This window comes from Coloeus monedula (genome assembly GCF_965178545.1).
Source record: "Coloeus monedula genome assembly, chromosome: 26".
Lineage (NCBI taxonomy): Eukaryota > Metazoa > Chordata > Aves > Passeriformes > Corvidae > Coloeus > Coloeus monedula.
Genome location: NC_138806.1, coordinates 1,095,504 through 1,114,679, shown reverse-complemented (window position 1 = coordinate 1,114,679; position 19,176 = coordinate 1,095,504). Strand labels below are relative to the sequence as shown.

Genomic DNA, 19,176 nt, shown 5'->3' with positions numbered 1-19,176 from the left:
TAAAAGGAGGAGCCTTCCTGTGCCCAGGCACAGAGGTGATACAGACATTGCTCTCCAAACTGGAGTGGGATGGAAAGGCAGATGAGGCAGAGAACTGTGGATCCAATCCTGCTCTCAGCCTCTGGGCAGGATTTGAGGTGTCCCTGCCACCCTGAGATTGCCAGGACACCCAAGGGAACTGCTCTGGGGTGACCAGAGGGTTTCATGCCCATTCTCAGGGGGGACAGGGGGCATGAACTGCTGCGTTCATGGTGCTTTCTGCTGAAGCTGGCCCAGCAGCTCCTGGGAAGCTGCTCAAGAGTTCCCAGTTGGCTCTGGAGACTCCTCTAATCAGCTGCCATCCCATTAATTTGTGTGAGATATTGGATTATTGCTGCCAGGCATTGTCCCAGTGAGCTGGGATGAAAAGCCTTGCATGAGCATCACTGGCCCTGTATGGAGACGCCGGGGCTGGAGTCATCCCTTGTATGGGGCTGGGAATTTGGGATGGCCACTGTCCCCAGCCCAGGCCCTCCAGCACTGACCAGGACCCTCAGCCAGGGGGACGTACCTTCCACAGCATTGGAGATGACACTGATGGCACTTCCCACCCTCTTCTCCAGTCCTGGCCCTTCTTGGTTGCCCACAGTGAGGTGATTGAGGTCCGACTTCTCCGGCTCATAGGTGGGGTTGAACTGGGAGGAGAGGAGGGAGGGATGCAGAGCTTTATTCCATGCTCTGAAAGACAGAGCAGGCAGAAAACAGGGAATGGTCTGGAGACACCTCCGGGTGCAAGGTGGGGACCCCAAAAAGGCTTGTAGGACCCAGCCCACGGCGAGGTGGGCACAAGCCTGTCCCCTCAGGAGGTCGGTGAGGGCGGGCACCCTCAGGGATGGCAGGGACAGAGCTGGCACCTACATCGATCACGGTGTTGGATCTCTGCAGGGTGATCTTGGGCACCACCTGCCCGTTGCAGTCCTTGGCCTTGTCCTGGTCACTGTTGAGGTCCGAGTCGTGCCCCTTCCCGGCCACGCTGCTGGGCAGGGAATCGCTGCTGGACGTGCGCTCCTGCAACTGCACAACCCCGGCCCCGTCAGCCCTGTGTCTGCAGCCACGGGGACATCCCACAGTGGCCGAGGGCTCCAGGGGGTTCCTTCCATCCCTGGAAGTGTTGGATGGATGAGGCTTGGAGCAACCTGGGGTAGTGGGAGGTGTCCCATGGCAGGGGTGGGACTGGCTGAGCTTTCAGGTCCCTTCCAACCCAAACCATCCTGGGATTTCCAAGCCTTTCCCTTTCCCTTTCCCTTTCCCTTTCCCTTTCCCTTTCCCTTTCCCTTTCCCTTTCCCTTTCCCTTTCCCTTTCCCTTTCCCTTTCCCTTTTCCCTTTCCCTTTCCCTCTCCCTGCCCCTCTCCCTTTCCCTCTCCCTCTCCCTTTCCCTTTCCCCCCTGCACTGAGCACTCCACAGCTGAGTTAGATCTGTTGGGATTTGCTCAGGGGTGGTAATTCCTAAGGCCAAAACTGAGCAAACCTTGGTTCTTCAAGCAGGAAACTCTGCCCTTTGCAATGAGCTCTCATCCAAAATGGCCAACAAGCAAAATCCTCAAGGCTCTTGCTGAAATGTGGCCTCCAGGAGTTTTTGGCTTGCACTGAATTTGAGAATGTTTGGATCAAAATCTATTTTTTTCCCCCCCAAAATGCTGTATTATCACATTTCCATTGCACATACAATTTTTTTTTTTTTGTCTTTTTCTTTCCAACAGTGCTATTAAAATTTGGAGTTTATTACACCCTCTGGTAGCACTGAGGATGCCACAGAGGAGTGGGAAATTCTCTGTTCTCACAGCACATTGCCGAAATCCAGGACATTTTCCACCTTTCATCATGGGATATTAAATAGATCCAAGCCCCCATTTCTTGTGGCTGCTTTGCCCTCGCTCTCAGCCTCATTCCCTCGGTGTTTTCCATTTCTCTGTGTGACTCCAAAGGAAAACATCCCTTAACAAAGCCTTTGGGTGCTGCCCTGGTTGTTTTGCTCAGGGAAGGGGCCTCAGCACCAGCCTGACCCCAGCCCCAGAGTCCCCAGCCCTCGGGCAGGGCTGGCTCAGACCCTTCCTGCAAACAGCAGCAGCCAGAGAAGAAGAAACCACTTCCCAGGGAGTGTTGTGGCTCTGGACAGATAAGAACTGAGAGATAAGAGGCTCTGGAGAGAGTCAAACACTGATTTGTGTCTCTACACGTGAGGGAAGTGCTGTCCTGCCCAAGACAGAGAGATTTCCAGGGATGTCTCCTGCGGATGGTGCTGACATGGACCAAAATGGTGATGAGAGATGGAAAACGGCTGGGCTGCAGCACCAGAGGCTCTTGGCCATGTTTTTATGGGAATGTTGTACTGAAAAACATTCCCAAGGACGGGAAAGGGATGAAGGTAACATCCTGGGACCACAGTGGGACATCTCTCGTCCGGATCATGCTTTGGCTGAGCAGGGTTGGAACAGATGATCCTGGAGGTCCCTTCCCACCTGGTGTTTTTGGAATCTTAGAGTGCTTTGGGTTGGAAGGGACCTGGAAAACCATTAATTTCCAACCCTCCTGCAATGAGCATGGACACTTCCACCGTTCCAGGTTTCCTTGGCTCCCGTAAGGACACCAGGGCCTCCCTGCTGAGGCTCAGGGTGTCTCGAGCCCTCGGTTGTGTCTCCAAAGCCAGGGTTTGCTGACACGTTGAGCTGTGCTGCAGCTGCCCCACCTTCCCTGGATGCCTCCCTCGTGCCCTGGTGACACTGAGCTGGGCTCCTGCCAGGCCTCCTGCTGTGCTGCAGGAGATCCACTGGGACTTCTGAGGCCTTTTTTGTCCCTCACCTCTTCCTCCTCTCAAACAACACCTCATCCTTGTGCTGCTCCTCTCTGCTGCCTCCCAGTGCTCCCTGGGCTGGGATTTGGATGTGGGAATTTGATTTTTCAGCCCTTTTTTGTCCCTACCCGTGAGAGTATCTCAGTTTTTTGATTCAGATGTGATGCCCAAAATAGTTCCTCCATTTTTTCTTTACTTGCTATTGACCAAACAGAGTTTTTCTTTGGGTTTTACACCATGCTTGTTGCTGCCTCCATTCCCTCTCCTATTCCCAAGACCCCTCCCTCATTTTGGCCCTCACCCTTCCCACTCACCTGCTTTTCCTGCTCCTCTTGCTGCTTCTTCAGCTGCTCCAGGAGCTGCTGGAATTCCTCCTCCTTCTGCTGCTCCTCCAGCATGGTGGCGTCGTTCTGCTCGGCGTAAGCCATGGCCACCACGGCCAGGATGAGGTTGATGAGGTAGAAGGAGCCCAGGAAGATGACCACCACGAAGAAGATCATGTAGGTTTTCCCTGCTGCCCGCAGTGTCTGTGGGAAGAGGTGGCAGGGATGTCACGATGTCACTTTGGTGACGCTCCCAAGAGAAGGTGCCACCCCGGGACACCCTCCTGGTTGTGGCAGGAGGGAAATATTTTGCTCCTGTCTTCTCCAAGTGTTGGTCATTGCCCAATGGACCTTCCTGCAGGCCGTGGCACTGGGTGGGAGGCAGAGAGCAGCCTTGGTTCCCAAGGTTCCCGAGGGTTGGGAGCGATGGAGGTGGGACCAATATTCCGTCACTGACTCGCTTTGCTGGGAGGGGCTGATGTCCCTCAGCCCCCACCTTCTCAGGTCTCACCTTCAGGCCAACGTGGTCCTTTTCTGACTCTGATCATCTGGGCACACCTTGCCAGAGGACAGGGGTAGCCTTAGGTGTAGGATCCCTTTTACCCAGACAGCCTCTGGAGCTGGGGTCAGCTGGGGTTTTGTGGTGGACAACTCAATGGCCTTGTCCTGGTCACTGGACAAGTGACCTGGCTTCCCCTCCTTATCCCGTCCCTCGGCTCGAGCCAGAGATGCTCTGGATAATCTTTTAAATCCCTGATTTCCGTGATAGAGCTGACAGAACCCTGGGAAATACACTGCACCCCCATGTTAGGGAAGTGGATGGGACCTTCCCCATCTCCACTGACCCTGGCTGGATCCACAAACCACAGGATGAGGTCCCACAAGCTTCCAGTCAGTGACTTTTCCCCTCAGGGGCAGCATGGAAACAAGAGGAATGCCTGCCCAGGGACGGAAGGGCGGTGCTTACCAGCTGGAAGAGGTTCTCCCAGTAGTCCTGGGTCATGAGGCGGAAGAGGGCCAGGAAGGCCCAGCTGAAGGTGTCATAGCTGGTGTAGCCGTAGTTGGGGTTCCTCCCGGCCTTCATGCACTCGTAGCCCTCCGGGCACTTCCTGCCGGGGGTGGGGCAGCAGGGATGAGACCCTGGCACAGCCCAGCAGCCAAACCCATCCCTGGAGAGTGGGGGGCAGCACGGAGACCCCTCCCTCCAGGATGAGACAAGGGGGATGCCTGGATTGATACCCTCTGCCCCCACCTGATGCCTGATACCCCCCACAGCTGATACAGGCAGGATGCTCAGACTGAGGCCCCTGAAGCTGATGAATTTGGGATGCCTGAACTGATTCCACCCGAAGCTGATGCAGTTGTGATGCCCAGACTGATACCCTCAAGACGACACCATTGGGATGCTCTGACTGATGCCCCCTCAAGCTGATACCCTCAGGATGCTCCGACTGATAGCCCCAAAGCTGATACAGTTGGGATGCCTGGATCAATACCCCCTCAAGCTGATACCATTGGGATGATCCAGTCATTGGGATGATACCCTCAGGATGCTCCCCAAACTGATTCATTGGGATTCCCGGACTGCAGAGCCACATTCCCACCCCAACCCTGCCCCATCCCAAGCCCCAGGGGTCCCACGAGCTGTGCCAGCTCCCTGTCCCCTCCCAGGGATCCAGAGGGAGGCGGGTCTCACTCACCCAGCGTCGCTGCTGTTCCCACAGAGCAGCGCGTCGAGGGCTCCCTCCAGGAAGTAGTAATTCCCTTTGCAGGTGGGGAAAGAGCAAGGAATAAAAACAAACAAACAAACAAACAAATAAATAAGCACAAACATTGATTTCAAATTCCTGGGTGCAACTTCCTGTCAGGGAAATCCCTTGAATCCCAACCCTGCTGACTCCCAGTGTCGGGCATAGGGGTATCTACTCTCTGTTGACTTTGCTGTTTGTCTTGGTTCTGTCTCAGGGAGCTCCTGGGGTTGTTTCATCAATCCAACCAGGTTCTTCCCAAGCCTGGAAACAGCTTTGGATCTGGCCAGGGCCAGGCCGCCTGGAAAATGGGTTAACATGAGGTCAAAGGATCAGGGCTGGCCTGTTTTCCTGGGAAATCGGGGCATTCCCAGGAAGCACCAAGCATGGGGCACTGCAGGAGTCCCAGAAGAACCTGGGAAAACTGCTCCTGCTCCCATCCCTGGTCCTTTAAGGTCCAGGGGTCCTTAAAGCTCCTCCTTACAGCTCCAGCACAGATCCAGAGCCACAGGAGCTGCCAAGCAGTGCCACCACAGGTCACCTGCCCCAGGGACGCAGAGGCGCACCTGGAGACACCCACACCTGGATGTGGCAGAGGGCAGCTGGATCCAGTCCTGAACATCACCCAGCACAGCCCTCCCAGGAGCCACGTGGGGGCTTCTGGAGCTTCCTGGACCCTCCCTGGCCCTGCCTGGCTTCTGCCATGAGGCTTTTCTTTATCCTATGGGGGCTCAGGGAGGAAATATCCTGTTTGTGCAATTCCAGGTTTTTGGCCTGGCCCCAGCAGCTGCTCTGCTGCATTCGTGGCCTTGGGCTGCTGCTCTTTGCACGGAGCTCATCAGATCCTATGGACTGAACTTGCCCCCTACCAAAACCTTCCTGTAATGAAGGCCAGAGCTGATGGATGGGCCAAGCAGCTCCACTGAGACCCAACTCAGCCTTCTGAGCTCTGCTGTGTGTCCTGAGATGTGGAACATCCCTGTGGAGCACCCTGACACCCTGCAGCTCTACCAGGCAGATTTGCTGAGATTTTTACATTTTCATGGAGTTTAAAAACTCAAAACTGAAGAACAACCACAAAACCCACCACACTTTGGGCAAGATTTTCAAAGAAGGGGTAGGAAAGGAGCACCTTGGAGACCTTCATGAGGACTTCATGGGTGTTGGTCCCACCTCTCCCTCCCTCCCCCGCTGTGGCTTTTGTGGTGTTGCATAAAGGGTTCACTGGGCACTGTGGTACCTGGGGAAGGATCCAGATAGTGAAAAGTGGGTTAAAAATGTCATCCTTCATCATTTTCTCTGGTTTTCCACCCAAAGTTCCACCTGCTCCTCAAGGGTTTGGTCTCCCTGCTGTGACCACCCTGATGGGACATCAACCCTCACCAGCAAGCGAGAGAGATGGAGACACTGGTCCATCCAAACCTTCCTGTTGTGCAACCTTCCTGGAAGAGCTCAGCTTGCCCAGTTGGACCCTGTTTTCCCTGCCCAGGGGGATTTGATCTCATCTGTCCCTTCTGTGAGGACGCACAGGCTGTTCCACCCACCAGCCTTGGCAGGAAGATCCGTGTGAGCAAGCCGTGGAGTGGGCAGGAAGAGCAGGAACCTGAGGAGCAAACCAGGGTGAGGGGCTGGAGGAGAAGGGGCTGCAGGAGCTTTACCTTCGTCGTTGATGTAGGCCTCGAAGTCAAAGGTGCTGTTGCTGGTGAAGTTCCCGGTGAAGTTCCCAGTGAATTCCCCAGTGAAGTTCTCGGTGAAGTCATCCATGAAGTTGTAGAAGGTTGAGTTGACCAAGGTGTTGTTGTCCAGCCCCAAATCCTCCAGGAAGGTGATGTTGGGGGGTGGCCACCGCACACACTTCTGCCGGAGGTTGCCCATGAAGAGCTGGAGGCCGATGAGGGCGAAGACACTCAGGCAGAAAACCGTGAGGATCATCACGTCCGAGAGCTTCTTCACCGACTGGATCAGAGCCCCCACGATCGTCTTCAGCCCTGGGGAGAGGTGTCACCACTGAGCTGAGCGCTCGTTTGTCGCTTGTGGGGAGCAGGCTGTGGTGTCCCCAGAAGGTGCTGGCTCTGGTGGGGATGGGTGTCATCACCAAGTTCAGGCCCCCATCTCTGTGCTCACATCACATCCCAGCTGTGTCCCACACATGGCTGGGCCCCCCAAAACTGTCACCCTTGGTGCTGGTGACTTCCCCATCCCAGCCTTGGGATATCCAAGCCAAAGCCACTCCAGCTGGGCAGCCATCAATTCCTTCGGAGTTTCTTTTTTCCCTAAATGCCATGATCTGGCAATTTTTGTCCCACACCACTGGAGTGAACCACTTTAGAGTGGAACATGGAGAAGCTCTTTGCTGGCCCAGTTGGATGATGCTGAGCACTTCTCCCAGCTCCAGAAAAGCCTCCGTGGTCCAACTGCTGTCCCTGGGTGGTTGGGAGCCCAGCCAGACCCTTCATCCTGATCCCTTCAAGCTGGAAAATCCCAAGTGAAGGTGACAAAGTGACATCTGCATCTCCATTAACTCATCTTTCCCCCCAACACCGCTGTTCCCTCCCCAGAGGGGGCTCATCTACAGATCCCCAGTGGGATTTTTCCATGGAGGATGGATCCTATCAGCCAAGGTCTACATGGATGACGGGCAGTGCTGGGACATCCCAATGTTGATCTTTAGAGCTTCTCTGAGCCCAGAGCTTTCTCACATGGAGATATTCTCCAAGGAAATGATTTTTAGCCCTGTCCTCCTGCCAGCTCCTCGTTCCCCAAACTATTTAGGTAAAATCCTGTTCACCAAGGGCCTGACCGAGGTCAGATATTCTAAACCAGCTTATTTTTGACACTGCTATTTCTGCGGAGCCCTTGGGGATGTCGTTCCAGAAAGAAGCAGCAGTTTATGTTTTGCTCAGTGCAATTTTTAGCCTGTTTGATGAAGGAAAAAAACATTCAAATGTGAACACTCACGATCTGGAGCCTGCAGGGACACCACAAGGATTTATTCACCACGAGGAATTTTCATTTTCAGTTCAATCTCAGATTTCTGTGTGCTTGCACCAGGTGTTGAAAGCAGGGTGTTGAAATGGTATCAAATGTGGAAATCAGCAATCAGAGGGATTTGATAAGGTGCTCCTCACACAAGTCTGGATGTTTTGGGTGATGTTAAACCAATACCCATTAAATATCTCAGCCTCAGCACCAGAACAGCCAACAAAACTGAGCCCGTGGCTTCAAAAATGGAGTGATTTGGTTTATCAAACCCATAAACCCACTGGGAGCACAAATTCCCTTGATTCATCTCCAAGGAGCCTTAAAAACATCACATCTGCCTCTTCAGGGGCTGCCTGGTGAGTGCAGCTGGTGTCAAGATGTAAAATCAGCAGGACCTGACCCAAAAGCCGAATTATGTGGAAAATTTATCGAATACCTCATTTCCTCTGTTTTCTCTTGGCGCTGCCAAAAGAACCAGGAATTGCTGGGAACGGTGGAAATACCTGAACTCAGGGGAAGGCACGGAGGGGAGGCCCCTTCTCTAAGTCCCACCTGGTATCACCGTGATGGTTTTCAAGGCACGGAGGACACGGAAGGTCCTGAGAGCGGAGATGTTCCCCAGGTCCACGAACTCGGTAATGTAGCTGTGGGACAGGAGAGGGAAGGGCTCCAGGGGCTCTGCCAGGAACATTCCTCGTTCCTCCAAATTTCCCTCCGGTCCTCCCCATCCCACCGGACTCACGCCATGGAGATGACCATGAAGTCCAGCCAGTTCCATGGGTCACGCAGGAATGTGAAGTCGTCGATGCAGAAGCCTCTTGACAGGATCTTGATGAGAGACTCAAAGGTGTAGATCCCAGTGAAGGTGTATCTGAAACAGGACTGGTCACTCGGGGGACGCTCTCCCGGGTCCAAGGTTTTGTCCACCCCTCCCTGGGGGAATATCTTGAGGAGCTGAGTTTGGGGGCTGGTGGGTTTTTGGGGTTTTTGCTTCAGCACTGGGAGAGGTTTTCACCTCACCTCATAAGGTGGGTTGGGACATCTCAAGGTACCAATCCCTCTGGTGACCCTGCTGCAACACCTCTGTCCCTGCTGATGTCCCACCACCCCCACGCTCTCTGTAAAGCCCTGCTGAGATCTTAATGTGCAGAACCATGGCAGAAAATGATGGATTTCCCCGGTCCTGTGGGTCGTCCGTGGTCCCTGGACAGGTGGATCAGCTCAGCCTCTCCACACTGTCAGTGCTGGCCCAGCCCAGCCCAACCTGCTCTTCAGGGCTCTCCTGACACGGGCACCCCACCAGATTTTGGGCAGCTCTGAAACATTCTCACTCTGCAATGCCCAGTGCAGAGCGTGGACATCCCTTCTGAGGGCCACCAGCACCTCCCAGTGACACCTCTCCTGCTCTGAAGGGTGCCTGCATCCCCAACCCTCTCTCTCAGCCTTGGTCTTGTCCCTCGTGGGGGACATTGCCAGGCTGGGCTGTCCCCGTGGCCGGCGGAGGTCTCAGGACTCACTCCACGTTCTTGGACCATGCTGGGGGGTTGCTCAGCGTCATAAACACGCAGTTGGTTAAAATGGTGATCATGATGAACATGCTGAATAATTTAAAACCTGGTCAAGGACAAATGCTCTGCATTGGTGCCTGGATCCCCCCTTCCCACGGTCAGGAAGCCAAGTGTCCCTGCTCCTCTTGTCCTGGCTGCCACCGTGGTCCCTCACCCTGCCCTGCCGCTCTCCCGCCTCAGTCCTGTGCTCACACTTGCCTCTTTTCCTCTCTGCTCCCGTGCATGGTCCCAGCCCCTTCCCTTCCTTTCTGTTTCCCTTCCCAGCTCCGTGGTGCTGGCTCTGCCTCCCTTTTTGCCCCCCGTGCTCCTCCCTCTCCATCACCTTGGGATACAGCTTTCCCTTCCTGTCCAAGTCTCTCCAGACCTCAAAAACCTTCAACATCTTTCTAGAAAGCTCTACCTCTTAGGCTGAGGCCCCTCTGCCACAAAGCCTCCCTCTTTTCCTCCTCCCTCCTGGCCATGAACCCCCAGTGCCACCAGAGCTCTGCTGGGATCACTTCCCACCCACTCTGCAGTGCCCCTCGTGCTCTTGGGCTCCTTTCCTGCCTTTCCCTCTCTGTCCTGGTTCTTCTGCTTCCCTCTCCCGAAGCCTCCTTGGAGCTGCCCTGCTCACCCAGTGGGACCAGATCCCCCAACCCATAAACATTTCCCTTCCTTCCCAAGTCTCCCCAGACCTCAAAACCCTTCAACCTCTCCCTGGGAAGCTTCACCTCTTGGGCTTCTTCCCTTCTCCGTCCAAACTGATTCCTCCCTTCTCCAACCAAGAGCGAGCTCTTGGTGCCACCAAGGTGCCCATCAAGCACCTACTCCTCAGACTAGAGCACTGGACAGCAGGTCCTGGCTGTGGTGGGGGCCCAGGAGGTTTCCTCACCACACCACCATGGACCCCTTCTCTCGTCCCTCTCCTGGGGCTGTTTGGACTCTGAGTGCCAGAGTTTGACCTGGCCATGGGGCAGCATCCCGGAGATCAAGGATATGAATGGATGAGGACTTTGATGGCTCCTCTGCGGATGGGGTGGAAGGGCCCCAGCATGTAGAGGGCAGGGGTGGCCGAGAAGCGGAAGATGGACTTGCCCTTGTTGAGGACTATGAACGTCTGTGGAGAAAAGAGAGGAGGGGCTGGGTTAGTCCTTCTGCACTCCCCAAAACACCACGGACCAAGGGCTGCCTTCAGAGGGGAGATCTCGCTGTGTGTTTGGAGCTCCAAAGGCTTGGAGGTATTCTCTGCTTTGGAAGAGAAGCAACCGCAGCAGTCTGGGGTGGTGGATCACCAGGATGGGCTCAGGTGAGCACAGTGGAAAGCACAGGAAGTCCTGCTTGGGTCTTTTGCTTGGGACTTACACCTAAGGCCAGGCCTACCACGGGCAAAGCTCTGCCCCTTTACCTTCTTGTCCTTGTAGAAAGGGTCCAGGTCTTCCAGGGGGATCCCGATGAGCTCCAGGGGTGGGTCACCATAGATGAGGGGCAGGTTCTTGCCGGCTTCCAGGTCACTGCTGGGCTTGACCTCCTCTTCCTCAGGCATCTCCACCTGCTGCCGCTTTATCCGTAGCGCCTCGGCCTCGGCCATGCGCTGCTCGATGGCGGCCAGTGAGGCCGGGGTGAAGGGGCGCAGGTTTTCGGGGCCCGGGATGTGCGGCAGGCCGGCCATCCTCTCATTCTGCTTCTGGGCCAGCCGCGCCCAGCCTGCGGGGACAAGGGGCTGAAATACCAGCCAGGGACATCTTGGGGGCATTTGGTGGCATTTGGTGGCAGGATCTCAGAGGGGTTTTAGCAAATGGGTTTGTGGCTGAAGTACTGAGCTCGCAGGGAAGGTTATCGCGCATGGATTACGGGGCACCTCGTGTGTTCCTGCTCCTCCCAGACCCCCATTCCCATTTGGAGCTGGGAAAGGGGCTCAGGCTGGAGCAAAGGAGGCTCAGGGAGGACCTTGTGGCTCTGACAGGAGGGGGCAACCGGGGGGGTCAGGCTCTGCTCCCAGGGAACAGGGACAGGAGGAGCAGGAACGGCCTCAGGCTGGGCCAGGGGAAGTTTAGGTTGGAGATTGGCAAAATTTATTCATGGAAAAGTTGGCCAGACTTTGGAACAGGCTGCCCAGGGCAGGGGTGGAGTCCCCATCCCTGGAAGGGTTTAAGAGCCGTGTGGATGTGGCACCTGGGGACAGGGGTCAGCGGTGGCCTTGGCAGTGCTGGGGGAGCGGTTGGGCTTGATGATCCCAGAGGGCTTTTCCAACCTGAAGGATTCTCTGGTTCCGTCTGTTTTAGGAAGAGTTTTGTCCCTGCTGAACGGGGTTATTTAATGGCACAAACTGATTCACGTCACCGCAAAGCAAAGTCCGGCTCCAGCCCAACCTGTGACCCCAACTGCCGCAAAACAGAGCCCGGAGCAGGTTCCCCACAGGGGGGGGGGGGGGGGATGAACCCCAGAGGTGGGACCTCATCAAAGCAAAGAAAAGGGGAATTTTGGCCCCCAGGTGTCTCTGGGTGGGGAAAATACCCGGGCAGGGCAACGGAGGTGCCACCAGTGCTGCTTCTCATGGAGTTACTCTGGACTCACACCCAGTTCCTGCTCCACTTGAGCAGCTCTGGGACCTTGCCCTCGATGACAGGGAGCTCAAAAAAGCCTGAAAGCCCAGGGCTGTGTCTGGCTGTATCACCCCAAATCCCACCGGGAATGCGCTGGTGCGTGGGATCGCAGAGCACCTCCAGCTGGAATGGATCCATCGAGATCACCGAGTCCAGAGGGAGCAGCTCCAGCAGCACCCACGGAGCCCATGGGGGCCCTTCCCGCCTCATCTCTGGCAGCTCTGAGGACTCACAGGAGCTCGCTGCTCTGGGCAGCCTCAATTTCTCTGGAGATGGGGATTTGCAGAGCTGTCAGGACCAGCCCGTGCCCTGGGCCGTGCCACAGCGCTGCTGTCCCACCCTCGCTGCAGGGTCCGTGTTTTCCTGGACCCTCCCGCCCGGTGCTGCCGCTCCGGTCCCCCAGCGCTGTCCCCGCCGGCGGAGGTGGCTCTGCCTCAGCTGCCACCAGCGATCAGCGCCGGGCTCGGGTTTCTGCAGCCCCGTGACTCTGCTCATTCCTGTCCCGGCGGGAGCAGGAGGAGCAGCCCCAGCGCTGCTCCTGCCCGTGTCCCCTCTCCCTGTCGCTGGGCTGGAGCCGCCGAGCCGCTCCCAGGCCGATGGAGCAGCGCCTGGCAGTGCCAGGAGCGGGGCTGGCACCGCCGAGGGAGATGCTGCGGCGGGGCAGCACTGCCTGAGGTCACACTGCGAGGCTCAAAGGGAGTGTTGTCTCTGGCATGGGAATTCTGTGTGGCTTTTTGGGGTCTTTTGCAGCTCCTGGTCCTGCTCTGACCCCTTTGGGGCTACCCAGAGAGGGTGGGATGGCTCCAGGGAGCAGCACCAATCCCATGTGCAGATCCCACACACCACAGTCCTGAAGCCACCAGCATCTCTGGGTGCTTCCCAAATTCGGAACCAAAGCCAAGCCCAGGCTCTGTGAGGGGTCCAGCCCAGCAGCCCTCTGTCCCCAGTGAGCCCAGTCCCACAGCAGTGCAGGCGGGCACAGTGTGGGGCACACGGCCGGGTCCCACCAGCCCAGGGGAAGGGTCCCACCCTGGCACCAGCCCCGGCCACGGGGACAGGAGGAGCAGCCCCTGCCCCTGGCCTGGCACATCCTGGCACATTTTTAGCAGCTCCTATAAATAACCCAGATCAAACTCTTTGCGCCTCCATAGGTAAAGGCAGCTCAGGCCCAGTGACAGGTGCTGCCCTGGGCACAAATCACCCACGAGGCCCCTTGCAGCTCTGGCCAGGCTCTCCAGGACCTGAGTCCTCCAAGAGTCCCTGGTTAGGGAAGATCCCTGCCCCATCAGCTTTCCTGCTGGGAAATCGATCACTTCAAATCTCTCTATGAAGCATTGATTTATTTGCTTTTGAAATTTTGGTCCCCCAGCTAAGCTGAATGGCTCCTTTTGCTGTGGCACAGGTGAGCTGCAGCTTTGAGACACTCTGCCTGTGGCATGTCCTGGATGAACACCTCACCTGCCCAGTTCCTGCATCAGGAATTGCCAGCAGGGAACTGGGAGCAGCTCCTGGCTCGGGAGCTCCTGGGCTGCACTTGCAGAGAAATTCAGTTCCCCCTGATACTTTTGCTGTGCTGAGGTCACACAAAGGAATCCGGCTCCAAAATAACAGGGCTGGTTTGGGAGCTCCCTGGGGTGCGGTGTAAGGGGTTCTGGATAACCAGGACAGAGGGTGGCAGGTCCTGTCTGAGTCACCCCATCCAGGCTCTTCCTTCCTGCCCCGAAAATAACCTCCTGTGGGCTGGGGAAGAGGGGGAAGGACGTTCTTGGCTCTGGGGGACACAGGGGGGTTGGGATCTGCCCCCACCCGCCTGACCCAGGCTCCAGCCTCTCCTTCCCCAAGGCATTTCCTGGGAGATCAGCTGCAAACCTGGAGTCTCCTGTGCTCTGGGGGAGCATCTGCAACCTTGGGGTTTCCGTCGGACCCAGCCCAGAGCGACACCGCTCTTCCTTCAGCGCACTCAGGGCTGGGTTGGTGAGGACGGGCACATCTGGGGTGTCCCAAGGTCAGAGGCTGCTCCTGGGAGATCCCAGCCCCGCGGGTATCGGGAACAGCAGTGGGATGCCCTGACCGTCCAAACCCAGCTCAAGGATCTGCTCGGAGGTGGTTCACCTACAAACCTGCCCTGAAAAGTTCATCCTGTTGAGACACTCCGGAAAAAAAGCCGGAGAGACCAACCCGGACACGAGCCCGAGAGAGAAAACCCCAGCACGGCCCCGAGCAGGTGTAAATGAGCTTCACTCAGCGGGAACAGCAGAGCCAGGCCGGGGCCCCTGCGGCAGGGATTAGTGGGACAAGGCACTCGTGTGACCAGGGCGGCCAAGGGGACAGGCGGTGCCAGGCGGGCACGGGGCTGGGCTCACTCTGGAGCTGTGTGAGCTCAGCGCTCAGGAAACCAGAGCCTGGCACACTCGCTGCCCAAAGCGGCCCAGCTCAAACCCGCAGCACCCCCTCCGTGCTCCCAGAACCTCCCCGAGGCACCGCTGCCACCCCAGCAGCGCCCAGGGCTGATGCCCGCAGGAAAACCCCTCCTCGGCACCCCGACTGTGCCCAGCAGGGCACCGGGCGGGGCAGGGAGGGGCAGCGGGGCCCGGCTGGGCCCGCAGGGTTTGGGGCTGAGTCACTGCTCAGCCTGGGAGCTCGGGGTTGTCCCCAGCGCTGCCAGGGACAGCATCCCCTCCCCTGCACATCCCCGCTCCGCCGGCAGCAGCTGCGCCTCCCGGTCCTGTCCCGGGCTGCGTTCCCGGGGCAGCAGGGCAAGGGAGGGGGGATTCTGCATCCACCCCGATATCACAGGGATGTGGAGCTGCTGGGATGGGTCCAGAGGAGGCCACGGAGCTGCTCCAGGGCTGGAGCCCCTCTGGAGTGTTCACCTGGAGAAGCTCCAGGGAGAGCTCAGAGCCCCTTGCAGGGCCTAAAGGGGCTCCAGGAGAGCTGCAGAGGGACTGGGGACAGGGGATGGAGGGACAGGACACAGGGAATGGATCCCAGTGCCAGAGGGCAGGGCTGGATGGGATACTGGGCAGGAATTGTTCCCTGGGAGGGTGGGCAGGCCCTGGCACAGGGTGCCCAGAGCAGTTGTGGCTGCCCCTGGATCCCTGGCAGTGTCCCAGGCCAGGCTGGACATTGGGGCTGGGAGCAGCCTGGGACAGTGGGAGGTGTCCCTGCCCATGGCAGGGGATTGGAATTAAATGGTTTTTAAGGCCCCTTCCGACCCAAACCATTCCATGGTTCTAAGATCCCTGAGCCATTCCATGGGTCGTGCTCTCCCAACCCTGCTGTGTGTCCATGAAAACCCCTCTCCACCCCTGCATGCATTAAATAGGCTTTTAAAACCCCCAAATTCCATGGATTAGGCTGCCAGGAAAACACAAATTTGCTCCAAACCCGGGCACTTGGTGTGGTCAGGGCACCAGGAGCCTGCAGGTGACAGGAGCTGCGCTGGGAAGCCTGAGGGCTGCAGAAAACCCTCCTGGAATGGCCCTGGGGATGCCACAGCCCAAAAAAAGCCCTATGAGGTGTTTGTTTGTTTAGTTCTTACTGTATTTCCCACAAGTTTTAGGAAAAAAAAGGGAGAAGATTGAAAAAATCTGACGTGAAATGGATTTTTTTTATCCACACGGGGTGGGGAACTTCACTTCAATCCTGCAGGTGGGGCAGATTCACCTCAGGTCCTGCGGTTTCCCAGGGGCGGGACAGGGCTTTGGAACTTTCAGGATTGTGGGAATTTCTCTCAAGAACTCGGATAAACACCCTCAGTCATGCCAGACAAAATCAACCGTTTTATAAACAAATTTCCATCCCTTCCTGTGCCATTTAAGAGCTCAGGACTTCCATCCCTGGAGAAATTGCAGTCCGTTAATTCCACGCTGTAACTCCACTACAAAAACCATCTGGAAAGATGCAGGAAATGTCCAGAATTTCCTTTTACACACAGATGGCTCTCAGGACACTGCTGGGGGATGCTGGAATTCCACCACCACGGTGCTTCTGGAGGCTCGCTGGGGTTTTGGGCTGCTTTAAAGGCAGAGGGAGGTGATTTTCACAAGAAAACAACACCATTAAGGAAATTAAGTCATCCCCAAGCCTTTTCCCACCCCATTTTAAGATAGTGGTGGGCTCAGAAGACTGAGAAAGTGAGAAAAAAAAATTAATTTTTCATTTTCCAGCATCATCCTTTGAATTCCAGAGGGTTTTAAGTGCTCGGGGCTGTGTGGCTCAGACCCCTCTCGCAGCGGTGGCTCCCGTGAGTGACACGTCCCCAGTGCTGGGTCCTGCCAGCACCGTGGCTCTTCACCCGGCTCTGGGCGGGGGTTGTCGCTCTGCCTGCAGCGTGGCCCGAGCCGAGAGTGCCAGCAGGAATGTGGGATGTTTCCGAGCGCATCCGTCACCCCGGGGCCGCCTGGAATCCACCCCCTGCCCAGCCAAAGGGATGTCTGCTGGAAGCCTTGGGAAATTATTCCAGAGCCGGCCCAGCACTGCTGGGAACTTTTTCCCAGCTGAGCAGGGACGCTGAGGTGCTGCAGCAGCCCCTGCTCCTCAGGTGCCACCACAGGCCCCCAGCCGAGGCCACTGCGTGTCACCCACGGGTCACCCAGGGCAGCAGCACAGCGGGGCTGGGGTGGCTGCGTGGGCTGGAGAGGGAATGGGAGCAGGGGCAGGACACAGGGAATGGATCCCAGTGCCAGAGGGCAGGGATGGGTGGGATACTGGGCAGGAATTGTTCCCTGGGAGGGTGGGCAGGCCCTGGCACAGGGTGCCCAGAGCAGCTGGGGCTGCCCCTGGATCCCTGGCAGTGTCCCAGGCCAGGCTGGACATTGGGGCTGGGAGCAGCCTGGGACAGGTGCTCACCCTCCCTCTGCCTTTAAAGCAGCCCAAAACCCCAGTGAGCCTCCAGAAGCACCGTGGTGGTGGAATTCCAGCATCCCCCAGCAGTGTCCTGAGAGCCATCTGTGTGTAAAAGGAAATTCTGGACATTTCCTGCATCTTTCCAGATGGTTTTTGTAGTGGAGTTACAGCGTGGAATTAACGGACTGCAATTTCTCCAGGGATGGAAGTCCTGAGCTCTTAAATGGCACGGGAAGGGATGGAAAGGGGAGATGTCTCTGCCCATGGAATGGGATGGGCTTTAAGGTCCTTCCAACCCAACCCATTCCCTGATCCCATGGTTTTAAGCACACGGAGAATGAATTCCCTGCCGAGGGAGCGATGCTGCTCTGCTGCTCTTTGCCCGTCTCGAGCAGAGAGGAGACCTCCCAGTGCTCTCCAACCTTTTCCTGGCAGCAGCCAACCCGCTCCAGCCTCGGGCAGCTCTCTGGGACGAGGACAGCCAGCAGCTGTGCCAGCTCTGGGGGATTTCCATGGCACAGGATGGATGCACAGTTCCCTGTGTCCCGTTCCAGCAGCACCTTCCCTGGGCTCTGCGCTGCTTTGGGTGCTCTGCACCTACCAGAACCGGTGCTGCTCCCTCCTTGCAAAGACTCGCCCAGCCCATCATCCTTTGGAGAGCCAAATCCTCCGTCCTGAACCTCCAAGGGGGCATCAGCTCCTCCAGGGACACCAACCCCAAAAATCCAGCCCTGCAAAGGCAGCTCCGCTCCTGCACCGGCACCAAACCCACGCGGGAATGAATTCCCGACAGTTCCCGGGTCGTTGCTGCCCGGGAGTTCCCTGGTGCCCCGAGGCTGTACCTGCTGTGCTCAGGGCGGGGGTGGCACACGCAGCCGGGAGCTGTGAAATCCTGGGATACTCTCCCCGGCCGCAGATGGAAATAGGAGGTTGCACCATCCTGCAGCCACGCACTGACCCGTTCCTGCCTGGAGCCGGGGATGCCACCCCAGCCCCACTGCTGCTGTCCCGGCTGCGGGACAGGGCGTTGCTGGAAAGGGGACACCGGCCTGGGTGGCGGCTTGGGGTTATTTTGGGGGGGGGTTGGCAGTGCTGGAGGCTTGAGCAGCCAGGGAAGGGTTAAAGTGGGGACCCTGCGCTTGCCCCCTGCCCACCCTGCACTCGGGTGTCATCCAGAGCTGCGGCTCCTCCCTGCCAGCAGCTCCCATGTCAGGCTCGGAAAAGATCTGAGCCGTGCCGGGAAGGCAGCGAGGGGACAGCGAGGGGACAGCGAGGCGACAGTGAGGGGACAGCGTGGGGGAGGGGAGGATGGCGTGGGGCTGGAGTGACCTGCTGGCTCCCCGCAGCCCGCCAGGCTCGGGGGGCACGGGGGGCAGCGATGCCCCCACCGCCGGGGGATGCCAGGAGCGACAGCAGGTCCCGCAGGAATCCCCAACACAGCACCAGGAGCAGGTCCCAGACCTGCTGCTCCCGTGGGATTCGCAATATTGGGAGTCCTGCAGCTTCCCGGGGCCTGAGGATGCCCCTTTTCCCACGGCAGCCTCTGGATCCCAATTCCCTGGACCGGACACCTGAACACCAGGACCGGCACGGGGCACCTGGAGCTGTCCCAGATGCTGAGCCTCACATCCCAAGGGATCTCATTCAGTTCCACCTGGAAATGCAGAAGGGGGACCCGAAGACAGGATGTTCCCAGGGATTTATGAATCCCAGGAGGGGGGCAGCGGCACAGGCACAGGCGTGGTGGCTGAGCATCCTCCGCTCACTCCGGAGCTAAATTGGGATCTTCTCCCTCGCAACTCCCGGAAGCATCCCCCACCTTCTCCCCCTTTCTCCCCTGCACCTCATTAATCCAACCTGCTGCAAACAGAGCCTCGTGAGTCCAACCTGCTGCGAACAGAAGCGGTCCTGGGCGTCTCCTCAGGGCTCTGCCGCTCGCTCTCCTAGCCCAGATGCAGCAAACTTCCCTGAGTGCAGCTGGAGCTGCCCAAGGGACTCCACTGAGCCCTTTGCCTGAACTGGACCCTTCTGCACGCATCAGAAAATAGAAAATGCTATTTAAATATTAGCACAGCAGAGACAAGGCGGGACTCGGTGCTCGTTAATCAGCTCCTGTAAATAGGCTCCTTCCCCCTCAAACCATTATAAATCCTGCATTTTTCCTGGAAAGGACCAGGGGAGGCAGTTCCAGCACTGCATCAGCCCACCCAGGATCTCGCCGGGATAACGGGACTGACGGGGATGTCCTGCTGTCCCCAGGGCTTTATGGAATTGTTGTTCCTCGCCCGTAGCCG

General features: G+C 57.5%; 1 protein-coding gene across 1 annotated transcript in view; it reads right to left on the bottom strand.

Annotated features, from left to right (window-relative positions):
- SCN4A (sodium voltage-gated channel alpha subunit 4) overlaps nucleotides 1-19,176 on the bottom strand; it is a 43,488-nt gene that overhangs the window by 23,089 nt on the left and 1,223 nt on the right. The window contains exons 2-12 of the mRNA XM_082297447.1: nucleotides 10,837-11,135; nucleotides 10,430-10,548; nucleotides 9,402-9,491; nucleotides 8,627-8,755; nucleotides 8,437-8,528; nucleotides 6,561-6,890; nucleotides 4,855-4,918; nucleotides 4,122-4,263; nucleotides 3,146-3,358; nucleotides 898-1,053; nucleotides 551-674 (exon numbers count right to left, since the gene is read on the bottom strand). Coding sequence (XP_082153573.1) covers nucleotides 551-674; nucleotides 898-1,053; nucleotides 3,146-3,358; nucleotides 4,122-4,263; nucleotides 4,855-4,918; nucleotides 6,561-6,890; nucleotides 8,437-8,528; nucleotides 8,627-8,755; nucleotides 9,402-9,491; nucleotides 10,430-10,548; nucleotides 10,837-11,100 — 1,723 coding nt within the window. The 5' untranslated portion in view covers nucleotides 11,101-11,135. The remainder of the gene's footprint in view (nucleotides 1-550; nucleotides 675-897; nucleotides 1,054-3,145; nucleotides 3,359-4,121; nucleotides 4,264-4,854; nucleotides 4,919-6,560; nucleotides 6,891-8,436; nucleotides 8,529-8,626; nucleotides 8,756-9,401; nucleotides 9,492-10,429; nucleotides 10,549-10,836; nucleotides 11,136-19,176) is intronic.